Source organism: Alosa alosa, chromosome 5 (genome assembly GCF_017589495.1).
Source record: "Alosa alosa isolate M-15738 ecotype Scorff River chromosome 5, AALO_Geno_1.1, whole genome shotgun sequence".
Classification (NCBI taxonomy): Eukaryota; Metazoa; Chordata; class Actinopteri; order Clupeiformes; family Clupeidae; genus Alosa; species Alosa alosa.
The window spans coordinates 15,783,368-15,797,988 of record NC_063193.1 but is presented as its reverse complement, the minus strand read 5'-3'; the positions used below and the strand labels follow the sequence as shown (position 1 = coordinate 15,797,988).

Here is a 14,621-nt window from a genome sequence, read left to right as displayed (position 1 = left end):
GCCCCCAGCAGCGAGGGCCGTGCCAAAAGTGATGTGACTGTGTGAGGCTTTTTGCCTCTGCCGCCACCCCCTACGAGACCAAATTCATTGTGAACCTTCTTGGAATGTGACAGGTGGAACTGTGTTATCGATTTGGCTAGTCGGGTTTAATATGCTCAGGGGCGTGCAGCGTTTATTGTCTTCCCCCTGCTCCGTGTCTATTAAAACGTCCCGGAAAGCAAAAGAAACAAGCGCTGAAATATCGCACGGTTCCTATATATATTTTTTTATATTCTCATCTCATTTTCCCTCTCCAGCACTGAAGTTGGAGGTGAGCAGTGAGAAGGCTAGCCTGGAGGGCAGGCCTTTGGGCCAAGACCTGCAGCGAATAAATCTCACGGAGCGCGAGTGTGTTGAAAGCTGCGTAAATGTCAAAAGCGTCTGGTCAGGGAAGGTGGGGCAGAAGCACTCACCGTGGCTCCCCCCCCCCCCCTGAAAGCCCACCGCACTCCACCCTACCTCTGGGATGGTGTGTAGATGTTGTTGGCAGGTGCAGATGTTGCTTGCTCTACGTCGGAGCTGCGAGTCAGGGTTGGCTCTTTTTGGATCTCAAAGCCCATGGGAGCCCTTCCTCCTGTCAGACAAACTTTTTTTTCTCTCTCTCTCTCGCTTTTAACAACATCCCCCCAGACTGGTATGTGTGTGTGTGTGTGTGTGTGTGTTTGATGGAGGGAGAGTATGTTTGTTCTTCAAGCATATGTTATTGCATTTCCATCACTCGCACAAATATGCTTGCCTCTTCCCTGCATGTTTTTTTGGAAGAGAGCAGCAAGTCGTTTCTCATGTGCTGTAAATGTTCTGGAATAGGGTATCAGTTATTTGGCCACCACTAGACCACCACAATCATCACAAATAGGGCATCAGTTATTTGGCCACCACTAGACCACCACAATCATCACAAAATTCCTACCCCCCCCACACACACACACACACACACAGCAGGGTTCTGTTCTGAGCTCTGTCTGAAGCAGGCCCCCATGCGGACCCCTCCACACTAGGGGTCTCAGATCTCATTTCAGGCCTCCTATGGAGCTGGTGTCGTGTCTGCTCCTCTCCCACCAAACAGCACGCAGTCCGTCCCTGCCCTCTCTACCTTCCTGTCCGAGTTCGATGTCCGTTAAGACAGGCACTTTGACTCTGGCTGGGCCCCGTCTGCACGGTTGGCTGCAGTTTAGGTCTCCTCAGGGGTGGGGGTGGGTGGGGGGGATAAGCACCAAGCTGTGCTCTCTGATATTGTTTTTCCCCTTTTTCCTGTGGAGTGGAAATGGTTCAGTGGGACCACTGCTGTAGCTCCAGATCTCCTGGAGAGTGTGTGTGTGTGGGTTTGTAAACTGTCTTACAGATATTTCCTTTCTCCCCCATTGCCCCAGTTTCAGTCACTCGCAAATAACTAGGAAAATGAGAATCACCGTGTGGGGGCCGAGTGTCATCTGTTGGGCTGCACACGGGGGGAGTATATCTCTGTTAACGCCGGTGGTCTGTTTTCCATACAGCCGCAGCTTGCCAGACAGCGTTATGACCCAACGAATCAGCATGTTTGCAGAAACGCTGTCAACCGAAAAGGAGCTTATTATTTGAACAGATTATCCACTGCTCAGAAACAAACATTACTTAAAAAAAAAAAACAAAGGCTGTTGAGCCAATGGCCATCTCCTTTATTTATGTGCCATTTCATGACTGTCTTGCCTTGTTGAGAGGAGACTCTGGCTGAATGAGGTGATGATTGGCAGTCGCCTAAGCCACTTTGCCTTCTTTAATACCCCATACCTATAATGAATGTCTTATGACAAGCAAAGCTGAGCAATCAGGATTTGTTTAACAAACATTCCATAGAGAATTACTGGACAGGCTGTGAATGAATGTCTCCTCTAATCCTAAACAAACCCACGTACCCCCTCCACCTTTTCCCCCATCGCTTTTTAAATGTGCACAATCCCACATGTCGGCCCAAGAAGATAGATTCAGCAGGATATGATTAATGCGAGCAGAAAATACTCCTTAAATACCTGTTTTCTACATCTATGGGTTTTATGGCTGTTCGTTCCCCATGCCGTATTTGTTCCCTCAGTGCATTTTTCTCTCCGTCCCAGTGAACGCTAACAAAGACAAGTTCAAAAGTGAAAATCTGTGTCTTAAATTGTGGTCCTCACGACATTTCCTTGGCTTTTCTGCATACTTGGGAGTCATCGTTCCTCTTTTCATGCAAGAATGGCAACAACATGGGCGGTTGTGTGAAGAGGGGCTGTGTGATGATTTGCAGATAGAACAAACATAACTACATACACCTACACACACACAAACACACACACACACACACACACACACACAAACCCCAACACAATCACTCCCATTGAGCCACTAAATCTCTTGACTTAAAACTGTTCAGTCATTTGCCCTGCAGTGAATAAGAGAGAAAAGATGGATTCCTGCTGTGGAGAAGCTTTTCTTCCCTTCCCATGGCCATTGGCTTGCAGTGCTTATTGTACTCGTTACTTAATTACACATTGGGACCCACCACACCAATACAAAAAACCCTGTGACCCACTCCAGCCTTTGTGCCGGGTGCTGAAAAGGACTTAAAGTGAGGAAGGCCACTTAAATATGTTGCCACAGGAACTTAATTGACAGACTGAAGGCAGATTTCTAGAGCCCTATTTTTTGTTAATGCTTTTTCAGCTTAATTTCTCCTTGTATTGTTCCTTTGCGTCAAGGTCTCAGAAAGGTCTCTCCTTTTTGCTCTAGTCCACTTTGCATTAATCACTCAATGGTTTAAAAAGGGGGCCTTGCATGGACCGTTATATATGTCCTCATAGAGAGGGGAGGAAAGGGAAAAATAAGGATTAATGGGAGAAATGAAAGCAAGCAACTCACAAGTCTCGTTAAGAAAAGGGATGGCAAGCGCCCATCTCTCTTTACAGTGCTAATGGAATCGTAGCATGCATATCATTGTTCCCATTTGCATACGTGTAATTGTGGCCCATTTGTATCTAGACCTAAAAACGTACTCTGCAGGAGAATCTGTGATTCATTTTTTGTTAAGATATGCCACATAATTAAAGACAGGCAGAAAGGATTATTTCTGTGGTGTTTTTTTTATGTTTGACCATATGACATTTTGAATAAATGTATTACTCGCCAGTATCCAGTGAGAGACTCAGCATCAATTTGTACATGGTTTAAAAGGTTAACTGCTCTCGTATTTGACTTATTTTAGCCCTGGCTCTTGGTCAGTTTCCCTTTTTTGCAGATTTCTCGCACTGGCAGTAGGAAGCATGTAAATCATCCCGAAATTAGCTTCTTAAACTAATGTTTCCTGGCATTGAACTCTCTCTGACTAAATTACTGTAACCATATGCGTGAAAGTTAACATGTTTGAGTGAAAGGATCTTCGATGTAGAACCACACTGCTATAACTTTCTCTCCCACTGGATGCGAGCGCTTTACAACTATATCTCATCTCTGTCAGTTAAGTCCTTCACTCCCTAAATCTGGTCTGACTGGACGTCAGGATGGACAAAATCTAATGTAGGGTCTTTGGCTTGAGAGCACACAATCTGACCAGTCCCCATGCCCGCCGCTTATAAAGGAATTTGGAGATGAAGAGAGTTTGTGTGCTAAGAAGGGCAATGTCTTAATTACTAGCCTGTGGTGTTTCATGTCCTTTGGGTGAATGCGTGGTCATTTTCTTGTGGTTCTTATGACATTACATGGTTTGCCATATTTAAAGTAGCCTGGCCCTGAGTGAAAGGGTAGGCCTGTGTTTCATGACCTCCTAGATAGCATGAAACCGTATGATTTCTATCTGTCTAAACAGGAGGTGCTCTGCTTCAGGCAAAAGAGAGCAACACTTCAGATTGTTTTCCTTCAGACGAGTGTCCACTACAGTGAACTGACTAAACTGAAATTTCATATCATAAGTAAGACGAAGTAAGAGGGGAATTTTTGAGCACTGATTTTTTTTTCTCTTCTTCAAACCACGTGGTGGGGGGACTTTCAAATTCCACCGTTTCTTTGCCCTCATCTCGTCTCCTTTGTCTTGAAAGCTGTCACTGAAGGAGAGGAGTCAAACACAAAAATAACATCTGCGGTGATAATGAGGTGGGGGGGCCAAATGAATAATTCTTTCTGTTTCCCTCTCTCTTCTCTTGCAGTGTGACAGCGAGAGCGACATTGATGACAAGGTAAGCTTTATTTCCCCCCTATGTGTCTTGTTTACTTTTTCCAGCCACATGATACAGTATGTGTGGCTCACCCTGAGTGTCAATCCCTGAGTTTTTGCCTCAGATAAATAAGTCTCTCGTTGGCGTGGCAAGATGAGAGGTAGTAGAAGGTAGTCGTCGACACGACTGTTGATCATTTGCATTTGACGTGAGAGTGGAGGGGGGGGGGGGCAGGGGAGCACAAGGAGAGGCACTTTTCAAAAGGGAATGGGGATGCAGTTTTCAGGGGTGGGGTAGGGAGGGGAGGGAAGGGCGTTTGGAAGGGAATGACAGTGAGTGTCAGTGTTTCGGGGATGTCAAGCAACATTTCCTGTTTAAATTTTAGGTCCTCAGATCTAGTTTGGGGTGAAAAACAGCCTCCAGTATGGGTGAAAGAGTGATGCATTGTTTGAGCTTGCCTGAGACGTACATATTCATACTTTGCTGAATTATTACCGCTGCTTTTGCATTTGCATGAAAAGCCCATTTTGTCATTTTGTGATAAAATGTGCTGTAATGCCATTGTGAGTAAACATTTGTCACCGCGGGAGAGGGTGCAGGTAAGTGATGGATAATGGAATTAGATGCTGGTTATTTATATTGATCAGAAATTGGACAGCTTGGCACACAGCACTGGGGAGATGGAGTCCTCTCAGCACTCTCTTATTCTCATGTCACATTATTCTCATCGTCATTGATTATGGTCAGGAAGATGCCCCGTAATGAGATTGATTTCGAGTCTGGGGCGCTGATTTTATTTGACAAACCCAAGGCTACAGTCTCCTCTATGTGCGTGCGGATATCAATAGCAAGTGTCTCTGTTCAAACTCAAATAGATGTTTATTCATGTGGAAATCCGGTGCTGGGTGGTTTTGGTTGCACTAACAAACCTGGAAACTTATCAACTTCAAATGGTGCTCTCTGTCACAATGCCTTTGCATAGTCATCTCTCAGTGAAGATAACACCGTTTATGACTGCCACCATAAAAATGTTGACCCTTCAATGGATGCCTTACACGTGTTAATTCCACTGCAGTTAAACAATTACTCACTTGTAAACGAATGAGATAGCGTTGCTAATCTCCAGTAAGCTTTCCTCCCAGCTCTGTGGAAATGTCTGCACCTCGCCCCATAAATAATGCATTGATAGCGGGCGCAATTTGCATTAACCGTAGCTTGGCAGTCAATAGCCTTTTATCTCTTCATTGAACCAAGGAGCCTGGGCGGCTGCATGCTGTTTGACACGACAGGAAGAGGGCTCACGGCCCTGTCGGATCCCATCCGGCTCACTAGCCGCGGGCCGGGGGGTGGCAGGCGGGGGGTGTCCGTGTGCTCGCTGTCCTCAGGTCGACCTGACCGACTGACCTCCCTGGAGCACCTCCGCCACAGTACATGACTCCGTCAGGCACCTGCCACATGGACGTGTCATTATGTGCAAGCCCCCTGAAAATGGAAATGCCAGATGTCTTGGAGGGGGTGCTTTTTTCCCCCTCTATCCTTGTTTTTGCATTTTGTTTTACATGTTGTGTCAGAGCATGTGGAAGCAATTGCTTGAAGGGAATTCAAAATGCGGGCTCTCTCTCTTTCTCTCTCTACCTCCGTCTCTTCCTCCATCCTCTTCCAGGCACATCCATCAGGTTTTGTTTTCTTGTCCGTCGTGAAAGACCTGGTTGGAGGCGGAGGGGGTTTGTGAGTAGGAGGGAGTGGGTCATTTGAGTGCAGCATGTTGATTGACTGGCAGCGAAATCTTACTAAACAATGGGAGAGGGGGGCCTGCTCTCAGAATGTGGCAACGTCCACAGAATGCACATCACTCACTCCATTCTTTTACCCAGAGCTGCACTGAGGCAGTGCATAGGAGAATGGCCTTCAAATCCGACAGGTTCTTCAGTTCAAGAAATACAGTTTTTTACCTAATGTCAAGGTCTGTCATTTTGTTTGCAGTGATATTGGTACGATTGGACAAAGATGTTGTCCATTTCACCGTCCTTATGAAAGGCAATGTCCTTTTTCCAGAAATCACAGTAGCAGTTTGACTATATCCACATCTGAGCACACATCACTTTGAGACTCTCCAGAAAGTTATTATAACCACTGCAAATGTGGACCTTCCTTCAAAAGCCTGCATGATTGTAAAATTGCTGTCATTACACTCTGAAAGGAACACAACATGCGTTTAAACTGCTGGAGACAGGTTACGTCCCATAATCAACAGCCTTAAGAGCAGAGAAAACATACTTTTTATATAACTCTGCACTATTGAGAGTGAGGTTTTTCCACTTGGCAAAAATGAAAACTGTCATGTGTAATTGTGCAGACTTTACAGATTGCCAACCTGTTAATTTCCCGGCACTGAAGAAGCAACAGGTGCCTTCTCCTCCTCCGACTCCAGGGGAAACAATGGTGCCTTTCACTTCTTATCAGGGTGCACCTGAACGCCCACATTTGTCAAGACTTAACAGATTACCCTAATTAGAATATTGCCTGCAGGTGTGCCTATTGGGTGCAATCAGTTGTGCAGATTTGAATAAACAGTCTCGCGTGTAGATATAGCAGACCAGAAGGTAGACCCTGGGCCTGTACTACTAAGGGAGCTTAACCTACCCAGATCTGCATCTTAAGTGGTGTTAATCGGTACTACAACGCTGATTATGAAGTTGATTTGTTGAGCCGGGGTTAACCTGTGCACGTTCACATAAAAGGGGCGGGTTGCAGCGCAAGTCACCACTTTCAATGATGACGCGATCACCTTATTTTACGGATGAGGAATGCACAATTATTTTGACAAGTTATGAGGAATTAAAACCCACTCTAGGACAAAAATCAAATACAGTGAGCAAAGCAAGGCTGTTGGCAACGTATTACAGATCGGGTAGCCTAAATGCCTAAAAGTAAAGTTTTATTCCCACATGTTCTTCAAATATGTGTTACGGAGGATTTGTAGCTTACGAAATGTCTGAAATAAGTTGAAATAATTAAATAGCCTAATTTGAGTTCATAGAAAGGCCTACAGATGCAACCCAATTCAGAAGTGGGCATATAGATTACAGTAATAAGGATAATTGAATGTTTAAGTAGCCCCCCTTGACTGATTTAGTGTATGCCTAATCCTGTGAACATTTCAGATGCAACACCATTGCCAAACGCACATGGCAGCAGGTGAAAATGAAACACAAAAACATTATTCAGAATAGTAGGTTTATATAGTTATAGCTTGCATTAATATTTCTTAATTATGAAAACATGTAGGCCTAGCTTATAGCCTTCACTTGGCCTCTGTTTTACAGCTAACAAGAAACAGGTGTCTTCGAACACTACTGTAGGAGGAAAGGCACCAGCGTGTTTTACAGTAGCAGAGGAGTTGGCCATAGCAAATAATAGTGGAAGGCCGATTATGGAGGGGGTTGAGGGAAGCATTCGGTCGGATTCTGGTGCTGTGGAAATGTGTAGCCTTTATGTGCAGGGTACAGTAATATGACATTCAATTCAACAAGTTTGTTAAAATGGTGATTTTTATTTATTAGGCCTACTGTAGGCTATGTCCGATTTATTTTAGGCTATTCTTGCTCAGATGTTCAGCATACTGTAGGCCTACTGTATGTCTGATTTATTTTCGGACATACAGCATTCTTGCATCACCGATTGAATACATGAATGTCCACGTATGGGCATTGCTATGAGACGTCTTCCTAGATCATCTGACAAAGATAACGAATTCCCTCGGCTGACAATCTATATCTTCATAAAGAATATCGTCCGGGTAGGCTATATATATTTTCTGGCGGTCTCTAAAACCCTCGCCCCTGCGAACAGAGTCCCTCACGATTTGCGCCCAATGTCGTATGGATCATCCAGGTACGCCGACATGTCTCGAGAAATTGTTAGTGGAGGGGTGGTACTTATAAAGGGTGTGGTTAACGGAAACCTCGGGTTAACCAAGAACATAACCTGGTCGGAGCAGGTTTGAGATGCAGCGTAAATTGCCATGGCAGCATACCTCGGTTAAAACCTATCCACATTTCGTAGTACGGGTTAATTGGGAAGTTACGCTACACGTGATCAAGTTACTCTCGAAGTTACCCAGATAAGCCAGAAACCCCGCTTCGTAGTACAGGCCCCCTGTTTACATGTACATGGTTATTTTGAAAAACGGAGACGTTTCCCTTTGTTTGTGATTTTTCTTTACATGCAAATGGAGAATTCACCTTTGAAAACAATTCTTTCTAAAAACTCCGGTCAGAGGGGAGATTTTGGAAAACTTTGTTTGCACGTTTGCATGTAAACTGAGAAAGTTTTTAGGCAACCAACGTCACAGTATGCGCCAGAACTTGCACCTGCAATAAAAGTGAGAGAGTTATGGTTACATTCTCATTTGGCTATGGTGATCATGAATGCATTCAGAGTAGCAGTCGCATTTATGTTGGTGCAAACCCTTTTCGTCTGTTTGCATTTGCAAATACAGTTCAAAAGAGAAAGAGGAAGTGATTCATTGCTGTTATTGCTATTTTCGGGATTCTGATTGGCTAACGTGGGCTTGAGCTTCTAGTTACACTGCACAGGTTTGGCATGCTCTTGACTGCATACACAGGTTAGTGTAAACAAAAACTTTTCTGAAAACTGACAGGTGTGCACGATGTTATTTTCGAAAAAGGAGAGGGTGAAATATTGTTTATAAAAAATAGCCGGCCACATGTAAACATAGCCTTAAACTAAATGGTAGCATTGGAGTGCATTCAAATCCTATCTAAACCACTTGTGGTCCTTGGACCTGTGTAAAGGGTGTCATGGTCTCACATTAAGGCTTGTGAAATAGTCTCATCACTTACTGGATTAATAATCTGATCATGTCAGTGTTTTGAACGAATCTAACTAAAGAATGGAAGCAGGCCATGAAGAGTCTCCAGGCACTTTCTGTATGAGTGCTGGTTTTGAGTACACTCAAAGTGCTCAGTGTCTTGTCACATGTAGTCAACTGTGCACTCTCACATCTGTTTTGCGTTGAATTCCTGAGGGCCACAAACAAATTTTGCATTGTGTGGATATTTCCTTGGGTTTGGCTGGCTCTCCTCAAACATGCATTGTGGCATGTTGGAATTGCCAGGCTTTTTGATAGTGTCTCATTGTGGTGGAGTATGCAACCCTCTGGGAATTAAAAATCATGTAATTAGATTCTACATGATACAAGGTAGCCTATCCAGGTCTTACAAAATAGACACAAGAGGTTTGCTTAAAATGCATGTTGTAATCCAAGGCCTTTGCTGGGATGTATCATATTATTCTTGGAATTGATGTAATGACATATCTCAGGCATTTAAACTGAGGATTCAAGTTTAAGAGTGTTGTTGCCAGTTGAACACCAGTCCTGGCCTGTTAAAGATCCCTGGAAAAGCCAACCAACAGGCATAACATCTCCACTAACAGCACAATAGAAATCCTTACCCAACACAACCTTTGCTCTTGACCCAAGTACCATCCATAAGGCCTCAAATTGCTTTATGGAGAAATGTTTTCTTTGTTTTATGTTCCTTTCAGAAGTCACGTCATAAATCAAGGCCTGTGCATAACTGTGCTCAATTAAATGTTCATAAATAGTCAAACCACATGTTGTTTAAAGGGCCTCTTTAACAGAGGCCCTTTCTATTAAACAAAGACCTTTGGAATGCTATGGGTTTCTTTTGGGGGTATTGCTGCTTTATTGGATTGTACATGGTGTCAGTTAAGTTCATGTATTTTTGTTTACTGTGGTCTCTCTGACTTCTACTATTGATTAAACATTAATTATGCCATGGCCCTAAGAGCATGTGTTGCTCATTATGCACTTTTGCGAGGAAATCTTTATTTGAATGGCGGTGTTGTCTAATGTTCATATTTTATGAAACAGGGCTTCAGAGGGCAGCCTAATATCTTTAAGAATATTTCATTACAAAAAAAGTCAGCACATTTACAGAGTGTGTTTTTGCCCACATGGCCGTCAATTAGATATTTTTATTTTGCCCTAAAACTGTTTTGTAGGAATGCAGAGATTGAACACATCATGTGCACTTTGACTTTTCGCCATGTGCAACAAGACTGAATATTTTCTATCTTGATGAACTTTGTGCCTCCAACTTACTTTCAGAGAATGCTTAGTGAAATCTGAGGGGAGTATTTGAAGCTTAAAAACCACACAATTAATGTGGCTAGTGAATGACATTCTTTGTTCATGTTTATGTTCATGGTAGCAGACACTTTTGTCCAAAGAGACATACAATCAATGACATCAATGAACATTACATTAACATTAAAATGAATGGTTTATAGCAAAGTCATATTGCCTAAATAAAACATTAAATTAGCATTAACAGTTGCTATTCAGTACATAGATTATTGCTTCTGGTTGGAAGTCCTGTGAAAACAGAACACTGGTTTTTCCAGTATGAACTTCATCAAAATACTTAGTGCTAACAATGCTGTGTAAGTTTGCTGTTAGCTAATTAGCATGCTATATGCATACCAAAACTTGTCTCTGGCAGGCTTGTGGATCGTACACAAATAGTACAATACAAATAGTGGATCTTGTACATTTCTCTCTTGGTGTTGGTGGTAACAAACAAAATAACCTTTCTTTTAAAACTTGAAAGCTTTTCATATGGTGCTCCCGTGTTGGGTTCAGAGCTGTGGCTCTTTTAAGCAATGGCTTTCTTCTTTTGCAGTGGAACAGTTAAGCAATTTAGAAAATCAAAGGGATACTGAGATGAGGATATGATTTGAAGACAGCTCAGTGACAACAGGAGGTAGAAAAACACTAATAATCAAAATGGGGATTGTGTGTCTGCAATCTGCCCTTTAAGAAAATGTCCATATTCATGTGAAACACCATAAGTGGAAGATGCTCTGAGAGCTCCTAAAGAAGCCCTATGCAGGTCTGGTTATTCCTTCGCTGTTTCTGCGTTTTCGCTGGATTTGGGCTCGCATTTTTCACGACATAGCTCCCCCTGCAGCTTCAGTAGCAAGTGACTGCTACGCTAAACCCCCACTAAACCAAGCTAAACACATACAGGGCTCACAATAAAACGGTCGAGCAAACACACTACAAAAACTGCTTTTCTAATAAAATCTAACCAAGTGTTATTAATCTTATATCTAGATCAAAAAATCTAGTTGGTATTGTTTTCAGTATAAAGAGACTTACCTAGCGCTTTCGCGTAAAATCATTTGACTTAATTTAAGAAGAGTTTGATTTATTTTAAGACGTCTCACCCTGAAAACAAGCAAATTTGAATGCCAGTGCATTAAGCAAATTTGTCCTAAAAACAAGTAAATTTGTCTTGATAAGGCTCCTTAAAATAAATCAGAGTCTTCTTAATTAAGTCAAAATGATCTTATGAGAGAGGGCTAGGGTAAGTCTCTTCATACTAAAAACAATCCCAAATAGATGTTTTGATCTTTAATATAAGATTAATAACACTTAATTAGATTTTATTTTTTGCAGTGCACATTGTTCAAGAGATTATCAAACCACATTACAAAAAAAAATTTACTTCACCCAAGTTCAAAAAAAAGTGCATATTTCAACAGCAACAAAGCCAAGAGAAGTGATAGAGGGAGACTTCTTAGAAACCACCAAACAACCCAACCCCGCTGAGTGTTGCAGAACCCATCAGAACGACTCTCAACCTGCATAATTAAGGTCATTTTTGCTAAAATTGTTGCATAGGGCTTCTTTGAAAGGAGCCCAGACCACACCAGCCACAATGTGTAACTAAAGCGATCAGTTGTCGCTATAGTTACACTATAGTTGTGGTACTAGATCAGTTGTACCACATATTATGTGCCTGCATACCTGTTTGGAACTGATAGAGCTGACAGCAGACAAGCCCAGATGCAGTTCTGGTAAAACTGTCACTTGCAATACATCAAGAATCATCTAAAAATGTGCTATGATAATGAAGGAACTCTTAATGAAGTTCATGTGAGTGGTCTATTGATTTTGGAGCTATGCATTCAGTGGAGTTTAATGATTACATTCCAGTAGGATAAATTATGTAACCCCAGTATTATAAGTGTTTTTTAACTCTCTCACTTTTAATAGCAAATGGATTGTTTGGACTGTAAATGTATAGTCTACCCAAGGCTGCTATTCTAGTGACAGCATCATTTTAATGTGATTTCTCAATGTGATTTGTTTGTCCTAAGTTTTTTCCCTTCCCCACTTCCCCAACAAAGGAATATGTCAAGATCTGACTACAGTGTCACATCAGATGTACACAGCTATGCTCATTAAAGTCAGGTGTATTTGTGGAGCACTAACTGGCAAATAACCACAGAAGTGAATTTCATTCCTTCCTATTCCCAGGACATTTTATCCTATTCCAGGCATTACCATATTCCTATGACTGCTACTTAATGCCTGTCGTACTTTCCCTGCAGCGAAGGGAAAGACCTTGACTGACACATTAATTCCTGCTTCTCTTATCTTCCGGTGTGGAGAATGAATGCAGTATCACATAGATGATGCCTTGCTGAAAGCTTATCAGTAATGGCTCGTCGGGCACTATTCTCCTAGGTATAGGTGTTGTATCAAGGGGTGTCAGTCTTTTTTCCTAAAGTAGCATGCGTCTACACATGCACAACATGTCTGAGCAAAGCCTGCGCGTTTTGTCCACCGCCCACCCATTTTTTGTATTCCCTGCGTCTCTCGGCCCCCTTTATCTTTTGGTTTGCAAAATGAAAATGAATAATAATGTGGTCTTTTACCCTCTACCCCTCCTCCCCAGACCGCATCCACCGGCAGGTTCCCCCTCTGACTTCTCATATTCAATAACAAACGGCCCACCCACCAGGTCGTTGACAGGCCTAATAGTTTTTTATGGAGGTTCTTAAAAAAAAGGACGAAGCGGCTTAATGTTTCGACACAAGTGATCATCCGTCCTCATCTCTTTAATGAAATTAGATTAAGCGCACCTGGGAAAGAGCTGAGAAAGCAGAATGCCTCGCCGCCGCCTTTAATTTAAAACCAATTTGCAAGCAATATTCTCCCCAGCTTGGGATCCTGAGCGGATTCAAAATGGAGGAAGAATAAGATCGCACCGGCACTGACTAGTTTAATTCCTGTCCCCACAGGCGGTGGGAAATTATAACTGACACGTACGACAGAGACTTTAATATGTAGATGTCATTTTTCTCCCGTCTGACTTTGTTTGTCTCAGCCGCAAGGAAAAAGGGCAGGCTTGCACAGCCCTGCGTCACCATGTTGGTTCTAGAGTAATTACAATGGTCTGGAAACACTTTTCTGTCTAATTTATATTAGGCTGTTTTCAATGTTCTCTCTTCTCCTGTTTCTCCAGCTCCAATGGAAGGGTTGGTTTGGTTGTCAAGGGATACATCTGTTGTACATTAGGTGCACAAATGTGTGGTGAGCCTTGATCACTGCTTTAAAGGTCTATTTGAATTCCAGAGGAGGTATTCAAGTCTCAAATGTGTGTTTGGGTACTTTTTTGTGTAGGTTATTGTTTTGTCACTGGACAAAGATCCAGGATTTTATTACAAACTGTGGCCGTCTGTGTGGATGTTCTTGAATGTTCTCACTGAGACTTTGGAATGGTCACTTCTGAAAAGGACTGGACAGACAGCTGAGGAGGCACAGCAGGAACATGCTTTAATGATTTCGCAGGATAGGCAGACCCTGTGACGAGCCAAACCAAAGCAGACCCAAGGACATTTCACTGAGAGACAGTGTCCATCAGAGAAACCCAAATGTCCAGAACAAAGCACCTTAAGCAGTGTTTTTCATAGATTTTCTTAAATGTTATGATCTAGAGAAGACCTCAAAGACAACACATATATTCTCAAAGCTACTAGTGCCTGGGTTTTTTATCTTGGAATTTCTACAAACTCCTTGAGATTTACAATATATTGGAGCCAATTAGGAACCAATTTCCATGTTTCTGTCAAGCTTGTACCTTTCTAGATATTGGCTAGTCTTACTAATGAGAGCAGGGTATCTAAGGTCTGACCTTACCGGCCTGTTTTTATTCATTTACAATTAGGTTCAGACTAACAAAAGATGTTTGCGTTTTGCTCAAATCTTCTGACGAAGCTTGAAGTGACCTCAGTGCTCTTGGCTTAATGATTCACTTGTTGTGTTTGATTATCCTAAGTTAAGCCTGTGATGAGCAGGCTGTTTAAAATGGCATCCGTGCTGGAATGCTTGAGTATATTTCCTCTGCTGATGAACGGGGTTTTCAGGCAAGCTCATTTTTGGGATATCACAGCCATTTTGTTTTTTTAAGGACTAGTGTTTGAATAACTAGCCAAGCACTATAAACATTTTTCCACATCAGTAATAAAACCAAAATTGAGTCCATATTGGTTGCAGATGTCTTGAGGGAAAAAAGACGTTTC

At 42.5% G+C, this 14,621-nt stretch overlaps 1 protein-coding gene across 1 annotated transcript in view; it reads left to right on the top strand.

The window, feature by feature from the left end:
* The window catches only part of fbrsl1 (fibrosin-like 1), a 233,947-nt gene that overhangs the window by 144,350 nt on the left and 74,976 nt on the right, over positions 1 to 14,621 (top strand). Inside the window, exon 5 of the mRNA XM_048242723.1 lies at positions 4,191 to 4,220. Within this exon, the coding sequence (XP_048098680.1) occupies positions 4,191 to 4,220 (30 nt within the window). The remainder of the gene's footprint in view (positions 1 to 4,190; positions 4,221 to 14,621) is intronic.